Source organism: Mus caroli, chromosome 5 (genome assembly GCF_900094665.2).
Source record: "Mus caroli chromosome 5, CAROLI_EIJ_v1.1, whole genome shotgun sequence".
Classification (NCBI taxonomy): Eukaryota; Metazoa; Chordata; class Mammalia; order Rodentia; family Muridae; genus Mus; species Mus caroli.
The window spans coordinates 22,712,522-22,728,337 of NC_034574.1; the positions used below are offsets into that span (position 1 = coordinate 22,712,522).

Sequence of the window (15,816 nt, forward strand, 5' to 3'; positions counted from 1 at the left end):
GCAAAGCCACATAGGCTTCTGCATAGACACACACTTAGAAATGCATACTCTCGCTGATATGTTAACCGCAGCTTGTGCTCAATGGAGGGGTGAAAGCTGGCATGTGTGTGTCCAGGTGCATTTGTGCACATGCATATGGAGGTCAGGGTAGATCTCAGCAGTCTTCCTCAATTGCTCTCCACCTCTTTTTGAAACAAGGTCTCTCTCTGAACTCAGAGCTTAGTTTTAGGTGTATGATCCAGCCACCATGCTCCAAGGGTCCTCTCTGTCTCCCTAGTACTGGGACAGACATGTACTGCTACATCTGTGGCTCCTTGTGGTTTCTGAGGGACCACACTCTGCTTCTTATTCTTATTCTTATTCAGCAAACACGTTACTGACCAAGTCATTACCTCGCCCAGATATGATTCTACTTTCTGAACAGTCTACAGTGAGCAAGAGGTGAGACTACACTAAAATAGCCAATCTCCTTCCTTATCTAGTCCGTTTTAAGAATGAAGTCACAAATGATCATTGGTATTATCCTAGGAAGAATGGCAGAGATATAGATAAAAAGCAATTGGGTGGCTCCCAGGGAAGTTCTCAGTAGATGGAAACACCTGCAATCAGCAAGCTGTAATGATTAACATGAAGTGGTCCAGTGAAGGGCTGAGGAGCTTCACCTCAAAAGCATCTCCCAGGCAACCCCACTCATCCTCAGGGCCAGAGAAGGGACCCCTGATCTTCCATTTCCAGTATGCTTTAAAAAAAAAAACAAACTTAGCAGGCCTTGGGTATCATTTTTGATAGGCAGGCAGTATCTCCAAGAGCCTCAGTTTGAACTCTTCTCTACCATCACCCTACATTCACTGAAAGTGAGGTAAACTGCTCTTGAGCCCATAGCAGCCCCCGTGGGACCCCAGAGAACCAGGCAACAGGGTGTATCCTTCATGGTCCACAGGGCACCTTGGTCTGCATACCACAACAGCCACCAGGGTTTAAGACCACAGCTTGCTTTATCCCAGTGCAGATGAGATGGTCAAGCAGCAGCAGAGGTTAGACTGCCTTAATACTGGCTTGGGTAAGCAGAAGAAACAACCAAGTTGGTAACAGAGCAATTGTCTGAAGATATCAACCCCTGCCCCCAGGCAAGCATCACAAAAACACACAAAGTATTATTAGAACCTCTAAGCCTACTTGGTAAGAATTATAACAACAGGGAAAAAAATCCGGGGGAAGAGTCTGTAAAGACAAGCAAAATGGCTTGAGAAAAAGGGACTGAATTACATCTCAGTGCTCACAAGACAGACACTTGGTGCTGGGGTGTGGGTGCAGGGTCTGGGCCTGTCCCATCAAGCCAGCTTCCTGCAAGTGACTGGCATGTCTGTTCCTTAAGGCCAAGTTTCCTATGAGTGACATGTCTGTTCCTTGGGGGCAAAATTGTGTGTATTTACACAGGTGCCGCTTTCTCAACATCTGCCTAGAGTACTTGCAGCTGGTGATGGGTGGTAGAGGCAGCACCTGCTACATCCCACAGCAGACTCACTGCCTTTAACAATTTCCTATCAGCTGGAGCTGAGCAGCCCCTCCTGCTTTCTTGCTGTCAAAAAGGCTCCCATGTTGCTGTAATACAGCATACAGTACTGATGTCCCCAACCCCCGTGTGTGTATGCCCATGAAACCTCACATGCTTGGACTGGCCAGAGTGTGGAAAATGGCAACGACCCAAGTTGCAACATTCCTTGAAGTCAAAACTGCTTCAAGCTCTTTCAAACAACGCATAGAGCCGCCTAAGAGAGGAGTGGGCAGGCTGTGAGGGAAAGACACCCAGGTCCCCACACCCGTGTCATACTGGGAAAATGACAACCCCCATGATCTCTGAGAAACAGCCTGCTTAGGAGGGTGACTTTGTTTTACACTTTTGGCACAAAGCCACATTCCTTACCTAAGGTCTCACACACACACACACACACACACAGTGCCTTTTCAGGCCTGCTCACCACCCTGTGGTTTTAGCCCGTGGGGTCTTGGCTAGGGGAGCCCTGGACTGAGCTGTGAACCTGCAGAGCACTTGCCACGAGCAGCCACCCCAAGCGATCCCAGGTCTTTCAAGCACTCAGGAGGGTTTGCGCTCCGGGTCCTTTCCTTCGGACCTGCGTGGACCTCATTATCTCAGAAACCGAGGTCCGGCAGCGCAATAGGGCAGCATCGGACCATCTGACTCGCGGGCCGCCCGCCCGGGTGCCCGCCCCGGTGCCTGCCCGAATAGCGCGCGCTCGAGCGCGTGCCGGGCACCAGCGCCACCCCCCCGGTGGCGTGTGCATACGTCATATGGGCCGCCCTCCTCCCATTGGTTCCTGCGGCCTCACCAGACCCCGAGCGGACTGGCGCGCGGACAGGGCGGGGTCGCCTGAAGACACGCCCCCCAGCAGGGCGCGCGGGCGGTGGATAGGCTGAGTGAGGTCACATGACTTCGGTGGCAGCCTGCCTTATAAGCGGAACCCGCGCGGGGCCGCGGCCGCTCCTGGGCCGTCCGGGCGCGGTACGTTTGGTGTCGTGGCGTGTACCTTCCATGGTGTGCCTGGACGCCGATGCCCAGGCTGCACGACCACGTCTGGAGCTATCCAAGCGCGGGCGCTGCGAGGCCGTACAGCCTCCCGCGAGGCATGATTCCGGCGGCCGCTTGTCCGCAGGGCCCCGGAGTCCCCGAACCTGAGCACGCGCCCCGGGGCCAGCGAGCGGGAACCACAGGATGCAGCGCGCGGCCGGGCAGCTGGCACCACGACTTGGTGCAGCGGAGCCTAGTGCTCTTCTCATTTGGCGTGGTTCTGGCCCTGGTGCTCAACCTGCTGCAGATCCAGCGGAATGTCACGCTCTTCCCCGACGAGGTGATAGCCACCATCTTCTCCTCCGCCTGGTGGGTGCCCCCGTGCTGTGGCACGGCAGCGGGTGAGTGCCTTTCCTTGTTCTTGGGGTGGGGGTGGGGGATGAAGGGACACGTCAGCTGTTAAAGTCACCCTTGTTACAAGAAAAGGAGAACGGAGAGGGTAGGAAACCCCAGACGTTGGCGAGCGACAGGCGGAAGTTGGAGGGACTAGTGATGGAGATGAGGTCAGGAGATAATTGGCAGTTTAAGTGGAGGAGTCGCAGCTGTCTCGTTGAACCAGAAGCCAGGATTGGCCGCCTGGAGAACTGGTGAGGGCAGCACCACGCAGCTATTGGCTGCCTGAGCAAACGTGCTACCTCGCTGGATAACTGAAAACAAACCATCACGTGCGCTCAAGAGGCAGTTGCCAGGGGACAGACTTCTCTGCCTTCTGCAGATTGTGGCTATCAGCCAACCCTTCTGGAACTCCGTGCCCACTAGACTTGGGACAGGAGGAAAAAAGGAGCCTTTGGGCCTAAGCACACCTATGGTGTCACCTCTTAGGCCCAACGAAACTTGTAACAGTGCCACAGTCTTCTTTTTTCTTTCCTTGATCATTTTGCTGCTTTTTGCCAAAAGTGTTGAGTAATTACAGTCCAACAGATCCCTGCATACCTTACAGTGTACAGCGTTGATAACCATTTGTCAAGTGTTTCTCCCCGCTCAGCCCTGCTTGTCCTTGTCCTGTCCTGTGTAGGTGGGCAGTATTTGCTCAGGTGCATCTTTGCTCCAATCTGCAGCCACAGGACAGCAGGAGCAGTGCCTGTCTGCTTTGAAGCCAGCTTTTATTGACTGCCTGCCTATGCTTTATATGCTGGGCTTGGGTGCAGTGCGGTAGCTGAGTCATGGGTTAAATGTAGGATGCAGGACACTTAACTGTTGATTTCCAAGGCTGCTTGCTCTCGGGCTCACCTGCAGCATTATGAGGGTCAGCCTCATGACAGTTGTGTGTTTCTTGGTTGTTTTGGACTGGAGGTGGCCTCGTACATGTTAGGCAAATCATCTGCCACCAAACTACTATCCCCAGCATTTAATAGTTCCTTGGGGAATAAGATGGAGATTTGAATTCTCTTTTCCATACATATGAAACATAATGGTTTGGTTCTTTGAATTTGAAAGTTGATCTTCAACATGAAGCATCATGTTTGTGATGAAAGTTTAAGGGAACTTAAACTTAAAGGGAATAGTAAACCAGTTTCTCATCTGAATATGAGGCTGGACTGGTACCGCTTTCACCACTGAGGCTGAGTGCCTGTGTTCACACCGGACAAGGTGGGACGGCAGCCTGACTGAGGTCTTGTGCCTTGTGTCCGTGAGACCGCTCCCACTTGTCCTGCAGACAGTCCCTTCCTTCCTGGGTTTTACCCTCTTTGTGTCTTCTGGAGTGCCCAACTTCTGCTGTCCAAATGTTTTGGAGTCCAATCTGTGTTTGTGAGAGTTCCTAACTCTGAGAACCACAGAACCTTCTCTGCCCTCCACTTTACTTACATAATCCTCATTTCACACATGCGGAAACAAACTTGAGGAGGCTTGTTCAGCCTGGGACTGAGAGCAGAGCTCTCTCCCTTCTTGGGGCCCTGCCCTCCTCACAGTGTGAGACTTGTCTTCACTGGGGCCAGGTCAAGGCTGAGAAAAAGAAAGCAGTGTGGGGTGGCCTTCCCACAGCCTTTTCTTACAGGCTGTATGTAAAGTAATACTTTGTGCTACAGGTGACAAAACTGCCGAGGAAAATAAGTGGTTTGGATTCTACTAATAATGACCACACAAGGACTGATTTTTTTTACCAGTGTATCCTAATCCTGTTTTGTTTTTCTTTAAACAGCTGTTGTCGGTTTACTGTATCCCTGTATTGACAGTCACCTGGGAGAACCACACAAGTTCAAGAGAGAGTGGGCCAGCGTCATGCGCTGTATTGCCGTGTTCGTTGGCATCAACCACGCCAGTGCCGTATCCTCAGTTGGTGTCTGTGCAGAGGGTCATCTGGGTTGTGGCAGGGTATATTGACACTGCTCGTCACCTCGTTCCTGAGCTTCAGAGTATGACTTGGCTTTCACGTGGCAGGAATTCTGGGGTTCTGTTCCTAGGGCCTCTGTACTAACAGCAGAAGCAGAGCTTTACTCTCTGCTTCTCAGTTCCTGTGGCTCAGTGGACTTTTGTCCTCTCTCTTGCCTTCTACCCCACTGATGTGCTCTGTGATAGTGAGAGCCCTGTTCCTGTTCTCTGTCACAGAAGCCCAAGGCTGGTCAGGAGGCCCCTGCAGGCTTCTGTCCATAGCTGACATACTCCCTTCATGCAGTCTGCTGTGGTTTTGTGCATTTTCTATGAAAATGGCCAATTTGATGGTAAACTCTTCAAATGCTAAGTTTCTAGAGCAACTTGGAGTAAAAGATCTTGTGAAGTTGTATCTGCACTTGGGGCCTTCCTTTCCTGCCAGCCAGCTCTGAGTGCTCACTGACAAGCGCTGAATCAACTCGCTTATCTACTGCCTAGAGGACACAGAGACAGCATGAGGTAGTGCCCGCCTGTTTCCACTCACTGAAAAGTAAAGGAGGGAGGAGAGCATTCTTAGCTCCCAGCTGTCAGAAAGTTCACTATTAGAAGCCAGCGCTCTGACTGGTCCTCACTGGGGGTCTCAGGATTGGTCATGTACCATCATTAGAAGCAGACAGTTACTATATAGTGATATACTCTGTATGTAATTCTGAGGTTTAGGGGTTTTTTTATGATAAATTATAAAATGTTTCCTTAACTTTTGAATCACTAGAAATTAGATTTTGCCAATAATGTCCAGCTGTCCTTGACTTTAGCCGCCCTCTCTTTGGGTTTGTGGTGGACATTTGATCGTTCCCGGAGCGGCCTTGGGCTTGGGATTACCATCGCCTTCCTAGCTACGCTGATCACTCAGTTTCTTGTGTATAATGGTGTCTATCAGTAAGTTCGAATTTAGAATATTACTTTGGTTTTATAACACCTGTTAAAATGTAAATGATTTTTATGCAAAATAACATGAAAATCTTGAAGTGCTTTTTTTCAATGCATATTGACAACTCACCACTCAGTTGGGTTAGGGGTGATTCATGCCTTTTATCCCAGTACTCAGGCAGAGAGAGGCAGTAGGATCTCTTGAGTTCAAGGTGAGCCTGGTTACAGAATGAGTTCCAGGATAGTCAAGACTACACAAGGGGAAAAAAACAATAACTACTCACCATTAATAAGTTGGTAAGAGGAAAGTCTGGTGACCATAAAACATGACACATTTGATAACTTTAGCCCACAATTGTCTCCCTCACCCACATTACAGGATCCTGGACCACAAGCTGCCTGCATAGTTAAGTCTGTTTTGTTTTTCTCCCTAGGTACACGTCCCCTGATTTCCTCTATATCCGTTCTTGGCTCCCCTGTATATTTTTCTCAGGAGGTGTCACAGTGGGAAACATAGGACGACAGTTAGCTATGGTAAGTGCAGCAGTTGCTGTCCCTGGGCACTTGACACACACCTTGTTGATGCATGTCTTACTCAGATTCATTAGCAACAGTTGATGTTAAATATAAAATGGTATCTAGCTGGGTCCTCCCTAGGTTATGATGTATAGATTTGTAAACATTGATTCATGCTAGAAAGCAGCCAGAGTTTCTGCATGCCTTGGTCTGTGTCCTGTGGTTTCTCTGAGCTCATATAGCCATTAGATTAGGCAGCACAGTTGTCAGGAGCTCCCAGGCATCTGTTAGCAAATCAGTGGATGCAGACAGTACTGGGGTAGTGTTTCTTATCTGGACAAACCAGGCAACAGCTTGGGTCAGCAAGCACTGCCCTGGCAAAAGGCACCGAAAGCCATGCACAGGTAAGGAACCATCCAGAGAGCACGGGAAGGAACAACTGTGTAAAGGAACCGTCTTGTCTGAGTACTATGTCTCTTCTCCCTGGGAGAGAAAGCAGTGCCACCTCCTTATATCCAGAGCTACTTTCGAGGCTGCTGGGCAGCTGAATTCAGAGTCTGGTAGCAAGACTCTTCATCAGGCAGCAATTGCCACTTTAGCACACTGTAATTTTAAAAATAAACGTGGATGTTATTTCAAGATGACTTTGTCCCGTGGGCTGAAGTAAAGAGAGCTTTACAGAAAGGTGACTAGAAAGAGCCACTGTGCACAGAAATGAGTGCTGGGGCTTTCTCTTGGTGCTGTTCTCAGTATTTCAGGTTATTTTTAAATAGTCATGTGACATGAAGTTGAATTTGAAGGCCGCTTGGATATCTCAAAAAATGTCACTGTTAAAGGATAGAACTTGAGGTGTCTTTCTCTTCTGTTCCTGCTAACCCTCTAAAGATCACAGCCAGTCCGAAACTGAACCCTCCGTAAGAGAGAGTTAGAAAGCTTTCCTCAGTATTAAAAATCTTACCAGAAGCCAGCCGGTCATGATGGGACACACCTGTAATCCCACACCCAGGAGGCTGAAGCCAGGAGGGTTGAGGCTGGTGTGGGCTGCACATAGAGACCTTATCTTGAAACAAAAAATAACTCCTGCCCAAGCTGGGTAAAAAAAAAAATCCATGACACGTGAAAACAAGAAGGCCCTTCTCCCTCCCATGCTAGCCCCCCTCATCACAGCCCCGGGGACGGGGGTAACAGTGGAAGGGAAGGGCTCCTGCTGCCTGTGCCGTGAGGTTTGTTCATAGTCTGGCAGAGAGGTTCTCGGACTTTTGGACTAAGTTGTCCCCAAGGAGGTTGACTGATTTCTGCCAGAAAGGAGTTAGCAAAATCAGTGGTAGCAAAATCAATAGCTACCGCTACTCTGAGGAAGCTTGTGGAGGCCAAGGCTTTCTTGTCCTTTTAGCAAGTCAGCGTGCTCAGGGAGGAGCAGACACTGGGGGGTGTGTGCAGTCTAGATACCTAGTGATGACTGACAGGAAGCAAGCTTGAAGACTCATTCTAGGAACCCTTGCTGCCCTCCTTCTGTTTGTCAGGCCTCTTTGTTCCTGCTTGCACTTCTCATGAGTCTGGTTACTTACAAGGGCGTGCAAGCCAGGGACTGCTTAGAGCATTGGAGCAGGTCTTCTGGGTGGTAGCTTTGTTTCCTCTATGGCCCTTTGTTCTGTGTGTCTGAAAATACAGCAGGTTTGTTGTCAGCCTGTATGCTTAAAGAAAAGCAATGTCACCATTACTTTTCATGCAGTTGTTGCTATTTGCATTTAAAAACTTTTCTCAGAAAAGTGAAGTTTCAGATTGCAAATAGCAGCCAATTGTATATCAGCCTCTTGTCACCTCACCTCACAGGGACACTAACTATAGAGCTTGCACCTACTTTTAGACTCAGTGTCTCTGCTGTGTGACTGCTGAAACAGCTGAGTCACCGAGACACATCTGCGGACTACTGACTTGTCCATGCCGCTTGCTGACCATGTCCACTGCTACTGATGGAGCCTCTATGAAGTAGAAGCCATTACTGATGTGTTTTAAATTTGGGACTTGATGTTTGCTCAAGTGTGTGCCTTTGAACCATGCTACTCATTACAATATCACCTGACCCTTTAACCGTTGTCCTGCAAATGCATATGAAAACAGTTGAATACAAATCTGTGTCCCAGGTGCAGGCTTGACGTGTTTCGACACACTGCATCATTAGCCCTAGTGGGCAGCCAGGTCCCCGTGTTCCAGTGAGCCTCAGCCCACCGGTGGCTTTTTGGGTCTTTTGCCCTTTTCACAAATAAAAACCTAGTTTTAGTCTCCTGAAGACTGTACATTCTAAAATTGTATTTTGTTTGTGGAATCAGTAAATAGTATAATTTGGCGGCTTGGTTTTTCTTTGCAAGTAACTTGTCAAGAGTCTAGGTTAGATGTGGTGCATGCCTTTAATCCAGAATTTGAGAGACAGAAACATAAATCTCTTTGAGTTCAAGACAAGCCTGGACTATACTCAAAATCAGGAAGAAGAAAAATACTTAAATTACTTTAAGTTTGCTTAGAGACTTCCTTATGTCAACTTTTAGGGAAGCCCGTTTTCTAGAAGTAGTGCCACACTCCTAGGTGGCTTGACTCAGTTCCCATTTCTATCCGTCACTCGTGGGTATAGGATTCTCTAACAATGGCTGCTGAATTTGGAACACCTGGACAGAACAGGAGGTCTTGGCTCCCAGAGGAGGTGTGAATTGAGGTTTCTCTCTCCTCATTGGCAGCTTGTGGTTGTTCTGTCCAATCAGCTCTGCCCAGGAGACAGCATCCTCTACATGATCAGTTCTGCAGGCCTAGCAGAAGCAGCGACTCCTGGCTTGACCTGACAGGCTCCAGCAAAAGCCACTTACCTTTTCCATAAGTAAATCGCATTTAAAACAGTTCCACCGGGTCAGCTCTCTGGTGCACCTGTCCTACCTTGGCGTGGGTGGCAGGGCTTTGATAGGGCTGTTCCCTGTGGCTAGAAGCTTAGTCATGTAGTTGTCATCGTCTGGCTTGTACATAACAGGCTTTATAGGAAGGCATTAGCAGCACCACTCTCTCTGAGGTCGAGATTGGCGTAACTTGATAGGTGCTTGCTTGGCAGCCTGAAGGGCAATAGAGGGGCTCACCCTGAGCCTGTCATCGTCCGCAGGCAGTCATTTAGCCCCAACATTTAAGCACTGATTTTTCTTTTTCTTTTTTTCCACAGGGTGTTCCGGAAAAGCCTCACAGTGACTGAGCTTCAGCACATGGTTCAGAGTGGAAGCAGGATGTGGAGACACTGGTCCTGGGTGTGATGAAGATGATCTTTTTCTCAATGTTCCATTTAGACTGGGCTGACGATAAATGACTCCTAAAGACGTGTTCACTTAGTCTAGAGTAGCAAATGGAGGCAAGGACTACTTACCTAAAAGTCTTACCTTGCTCCCCCACCCTCACACCTGTCTTCTTTGGAACATTCCATCCCAGGCTGTATGTGAGAGTTGGGTCAAGGGGGGCAGTTTCCCGAGTATTAGAGTTCACTCATCATTCAAAGCAAATGCCATATTTCAAAGCCTTGAATCAAAATGAATTACCAACTAGCAGTTTGGTGTCAGTGCCCAAAGGAGGGAGGTAGATGGTGCTTAACAGAGATGAAGTGTGTGTAGTAAGAATATTTATCCAGAATTAAAATATAGGGTTGTGTAAGGAGGGGTTGAGAGCAGCAGTGAGTTAGAGGAAGGTCATCTCCCAGTAGGACCTATAGTGCAGCCATCTCTCTAGGTCACGCTCAGGCTGGCACTCACATGTGGGTTTCATCAGTGTGGGAACTGTGCTTTTTACTGCCAGGAGGTTTGTAGACGACAATCTTACTGAAAGCCAAGGGCAGCACAAAGTCAGGATTCTGCACTGGGATGCTGGACTTCTCACCTCAATTTAAGAGAAGTTTTATCCAAGCTCTGGACCATCTTAAGAGTGAGTCGCTGTCTGCTGTTTCAGTCATAATGAGCCGAAATTGTGTCTCTGTCACTCCAGGGTGGAGAGGACTTTTCCACAGCCCTGTGGAGCTTGCAATCTGTGATTGCTTTGTAACAGGTTGAGTGTCACTGTGTTAATTACGCAGTGTCCTATGTGCGTTGGACAGCATAGAACACAACACGTGGGACCTAACTTGCAAGGATTGGGTCTTCAACTTCAAGTGCAATGTGTATGAAAACCAATCTGAGCCTTGTATTCTCGTAAATATTTATTTTGTAATTTTTGTTACCGCACGAGCTGTTCCGGAGAAGGGTTCTCGGGTCATTTCAGAGGTGCGTGGAGGCACACTCAGCAATACTGTGTCAGCCGTGACGTCCCTCAGTCATACCCTCCACTGCACACTAGTCCTCTGACATACTCCAGCTTTGTGAGTTCAGTGATTTTTACTTACAAATTTACCATTTTTGTATTCCAAAATGTGTTTGTTTTAAATTATATGGAACTGACTTGCTGACGCAGTCGTTGGTCCGCAGGCGGGGCAGAAGCTGTGCCTGTGGACACCTGGGTTTGGGTTAACCCTCGCAGGGCTCCTCATAGGGGGTTGTTGTTTTTGTTTTTTTTTTATTTTTTTGAGGGAAATGTTTGAATTAAACCTTTGTTTTCTGAAACTACTTTAGCTAAAAGAAAATGGGTTGTGCTAGACTTTGGGATGGTCCTTAAAGTTTCCTGGAAATAAAAACAAATGATTGGTACTTTGAAGACATTCTTCAGCTAAGACTTGAGTGTCTTGCACAAGCCACCGTGACTGGAAGAAAAATAAGTGATCTTGGTGATGCACAATGTATACAATGAGTTTTTTCTTTTCTCTTAAACTGGAAATAAATGTTAGAAATAATGTAGCCCAAAAAAGTGAATCTGAAGGATGCTTTTGCCAATAGTTATAGCAGTTACAACAAACCAAAGTGACTGAGTTTGTACAAATGGTAACTAGTACCGAGCACACTCACTCTCCTGATCTGAACACCCAGCGAGGTTCGTGTCCGTGCTAAGTTTGCAGCATTGTGTTCTTTTGCATTCTTTTTTTACTTTTATTAAAGGTTCAAAACCAGCTGTTGTATTCCTGAGGTTTTCTTTTGGAGGAGACTGGCACTTTTGCCCAGAGTGTTGGGTTTCTGGGGAAAGGGGTTTTCTTGTGTGATGGAATCTTGATATACACTTTGGGAAGTGTCGTGTGAGGGTGTTTCCTATGAGGTAGGAGCTAAATGGAGCAAAAATTTGCCACTGCCCCTCCTGCTGGTATCCAGAGTGATGTAGCAGGTAATAGGATGCTCATCTGTTCTTGTTCAGGATTTAAGGTCAAGTGATTGGTGACTATATGCAGAAAAGCCTCTTGTGCTCCTTAAGTGCTGAAAGAAGGCACTCTACTTCTAGAATAGTCCCAACAGGCTTAACACAGATTCCCTTCAATCCAGAGCACCCCACCATGCTTAACCGCCCAATTGCTGGAATTTCGGGCACTTTGAGCACCAACGGCCCATTGCAGTTGCCCTAGTGCATTGTAACACAAACCCAAACTGTAGGTTCCCACAGCATCTGAGTCAGGGTTGACACAGATAGTGACTGTGGTTGGGATGCTAGTGTGCACGTTCTCTGGACACCAAGCATTTGCAGAGGGAACCCTAGTGTGTGGCGACAGCCCCAGCAGAGTGAAGCTCACTCTAAACTTGTATTTTGCAGGCTAAATTTCACCCGAATTTTTACTGGTCTTTGTACAAACTACCATTTCGGGAAAGGCATGGTATAAGGTGGACAAAATACTCCTACTCCACTCTCTGAAGCCATTTGAGAAGTCAATAGGGGCTCATGATGGACAGTGACCACATTTACCAAGTTCTTCAAATCCCTGTGCCCTTATATGGAACAATTCCTGACAGATTGGGTAAAGTGTGAAAAGGCTGGCCAGCATCTCCTACCTGCTTTTTTTGCCCCCATAGAGCCAGACAACCTGTAGCTACATCCTCTTTCCCCTGGAGCTTCAGACTCATACTAAAACAACACAGCCTTAGGATCAGCACAAAATCGTAACAGACTCAAGTGCTCTGGGAAGCTAGCCTGCTCCCAGCCCACTTGCCTTGTGGTTTACACTTGGGTTAGGAGAAGGTTCATAAACAGACAACAGATGGGAGTCCCTTTTATTGACAGACAAGAAACGGGTCCAGGAATAGAAGAGTCCTGATACCCAAAAAATACTCCGGATTTTCTCATAGATGCTTCTAAGACATACCTGAATATTTGTTTTTAAGATTTATTTATGTGAGTACACTAGCTGTCTTCAGATATATCAGATATCACTAGAGATGGTTGTAAGCCACCATGTGGTTGCTGGGAATTGACGGGACCTCTGGAAAAGCAGTCAGAGCCATCTCCCCTGCTCCCCCGGCCCCATACCTGAATTTTCACACTTACTGGGATGAGGAGGGAGGGAGAGAGAATAAGGAAAAGGGGAGGGGGGGAGCTTAGTTCAGTGCTCAGGTATGGGGTTTAAGAAAGTAGTGGCAGTCATAAGGCTAGCTGCTAATCTCAGTCCCGTGCTGTGCTGTTAGGAACATCAGAAATTCCCAGGCCCTCCCTGGGTTGTCTGAAGGAAGAAGGGAGCCAGATCCAGGAAAGCATACCTGTCTCAGGATGCCTGGCCTCCACTTTCCATCTAAGAGCAGAAGTGCATTCTGTCTCTCTGAGGATCTCACTGGACCCTGCCTTACATTCTGGGTTAATTGTGCCCACACTTGAAAGAGAGTTTAAGTCCCAACCACCAACAGCGCAGACTTGCTTCTAATAAAGTCCTTTTACAGTGTCTATCCACGCTAGAGAAGTCTGACTAATGAAAGACCGCTAGGTGACCCTAATCCCAAATGGCTGGTGCCCTTATAAGGACAGAAATTGAGACAAATGGGCACTGATGGAAAATAGCATAGAAACCTGTCGGAAGTTTGTGTTTCCATTGCTGTGAAGAGACACCATGACCAAGGCAACTCTTACAAAGGAAAACATTTAATTGGGGCTGGCTTACAGTTCAGGGGTTCAGTCTATTATGGTGGCACACAGGCACGCATGGTGATGAAGAAAGAGCTGAGAGTTCTACAGCTGGGTTGGCAGGAAGAGACAAAGAGATAGACACTGGGCCTGGCTTGAGCTGAAACCTCAAAGCCCACCCCCTAGTGACACTTTTCCTCCAACAAGGCCATACCTTCTAATAGTGCCACTCTTTATGGGCCTGTAGGGGTGGGGAACATTTTTATTCAAACCACTGACAAAATTCAAGGTTAGAACACCCTTGGGACTGGACTGAGCCATTTTATTCATAAGCCCTAGGAGGCCAGAGCCTCTCTGAGGGGCAGAGGCATGGAACACACCCCCCACCCCCACTTCCCAAGGTAGCAGACCTACTCACACCTGGGCCTTCAACTCCTGACCTCTGGAGAGTCAACAGGCCATGTGAAGCTCCCTAGAGCAACACAACTAGAATCTGGACCTCACCAGAGGCTGGATGTGTGACCAGGAGACACCAAGACTACTTGACCCTCAAATAGAAGTACAGCGATGATGTCTGGTAGGCTGCAGGACTTTGGAGACAAGCAGGAATGCACAGACCATTTGTCTGGAGGGGCCTCAACACAGAAGGAAGGTGAAAGGGAAGAAGGGATGGAGAGGAGGAGGGAGAAGGAGAGGAGGAGGGAGGGAGAGGAGAGAAGGAAGCTGAACCAGAAACACTCTAGACTCTACCCAATCCACAGGTTTCTAGCAGAGGCATCAAAGGGACAGCCCCAGGGATGACTGAAATGGAGAGATACCACCCCAGTGATGAATGTCCCTGAGGGTCGCCCTTCCTCTTCTGAAGAGCATTCACTACTGCAGAGGGTTGTGACGGCAGGAGGCAAAACAGAAAATCTCTCAAGTCATTTCTATCAAAGATGGCCGGGCATAAGAGATTCGAAGCTATGTCCTGTCTTGTGGGATTCTACTAAGGTGAACTATGTGGTTCCCAACCAGTTTGGGAGGAGAGGCTCTGTGGTCTCTATGCAGGAAATAATGGATGTTGTTACAGCTGAAACAAGCCAGGATTTGGAGTCTAAGGAGGCAGAAATGGAACTGGCTCCCTTTGTCAACCGAGAAAAAAATTTGCTAGTCATAGTGTCTCAGATTTTAAAACCAGCAGCAACCAGGAAGGGTTTCAGTCCCCTTATCTATTGTAATGTTAAGTGCAGGCTCTAAGGTCTGGTAATCCCAGAGATGAGCGAGTCCTCATGTATACCTTGGTCCCAAGTTATTTCTGATTGGTAAATAAAGATGACAACAGTCAATAGTTGGGCAAAAGAGACATAGGTGGGGTTAGGTTTTGTGGGCTTGAGGTTGGAGAACCATAAGTAGAAGAAGAGTGCGGGAGGAGGGAGGAGAAGCCTCTGTGGGTTAGAAGTCAAGAGAGCAGGACTGCAAGGGCTGGCCAGTTGGAGTTAAGAGCAGCCCAGATGAACCAGAGTAAGCAATAGCTTTGGGTTATTGATAGCAAAGTAAATTCTAGCAGCATAGAGGGTAGGCAGCTGCCCAGCTTTTATACTGTTTAAGGCTTATTGTAAATATAAAGGCTGTGTGTGTGTTTCATCCAGGAACTAAAGGGTCAAAGGTGGGATGCAGGGAGGGGAGGGTTTGGGGGATAGCATTTAAAATGTAAATGAAGAAAATACCTAATAAAAAATTGGAAAAAAAAAAAACAAACAACAAGTAGAAATGTGGCCAAGGGTCTGTGCGGCGTTTCCCTGGGTCGTGCAGAGCTCTGGGTATGGCGGCCTCAGGGCAGGACCTGCTCTTCGAGCTCTAGAGCTTCGCTAACGGGTCCTCAGCACTTTACGAGAAAATTGGCGCAAACCCCGCGGAGAATCATCTAGAAAGTATCTAGCCAGCTGGTAACCATGAGCGAATGGATGAAGAAAAGCCCCTTAGAATGGGAAGATTACGTTTATAAAGAAGTGAGAGTGATAGCCTGTGAGAGTATAAAGGATGGCTTCTAACCACAGACCCAGTCTCTGCCAACATTGTCCTCGTAAACTTCCTTGAAGATGGCAGATTGTCTGTGACTGGAATCATGGGCCACTCTGTGCAGACTGTGGAGACCGTAAGTGAAGGGGACCACAGAGTGCGGGAGAAGCTGATGCATGTGTTTACAGCTGGAGACTGTAAAGGATACAGCCCCGAGGTTCTGGAAGAGAAGAGGACCAGCCTCAAGAAATGGCTGGAGAAGAACCACATCCCTGTCACCGAGCAGGGGGATGCACAGAGGACTCTCTGTGTGGCTGGGGTTCTGACTATAGACCCACCATACGCTCCAGAAAACTGCAGCAGCTCCAATGAGATCATTCTGTCCCGAATTCAGGATCTTATTCAAGGACATCTTTCAGCTTCCCAGTGAGAGGCCAAGCACTGTGAACATGCTGGCTTCACCGTTTGGTTTTGTATTCAATTCTTCCAAT

At 48.0% G+C, this 15,816-nt stretch overlaps 1 protein-coding gene and 1 pseudogene across 1 annotated transcript; both read left to right on the top strand.

The window, feature by feature from the left end:
- The first annotated feature begins 2,479 nt into the window (after positions 1-2,479).
- Positions 2,480-11,399, top strand: Insig1 (insulin induced gene 1). The gene is made up of 5 exons (XM_021162628.2): positions 2,480-2,928; positions 4,728-4,852; positions 5,670-5,836; positions 6,262-6,361; positions 9,543-11,399. The coding sequence occupies exons 1-5, from the start codon at positions 2,571-2,573 to the stop codon at positions 9,570-9,572; spliced, it is 780 nt and encodes a 259-aa protein (XP_021018287.1). The 5' UTR covers positions 2,480-2,570; the 3' UTR covers positions 9,573-11,399.
- Positions 11,400-15,100: 3,701 nt separating this feature from the next.
- LOC110295367 lies at positions 15,101-15,810 on the top strand (annotated as a pseudogene).
- The last annotated feature ends 6 nt before the right edge of the window (positions 15,811-15,816 follow it).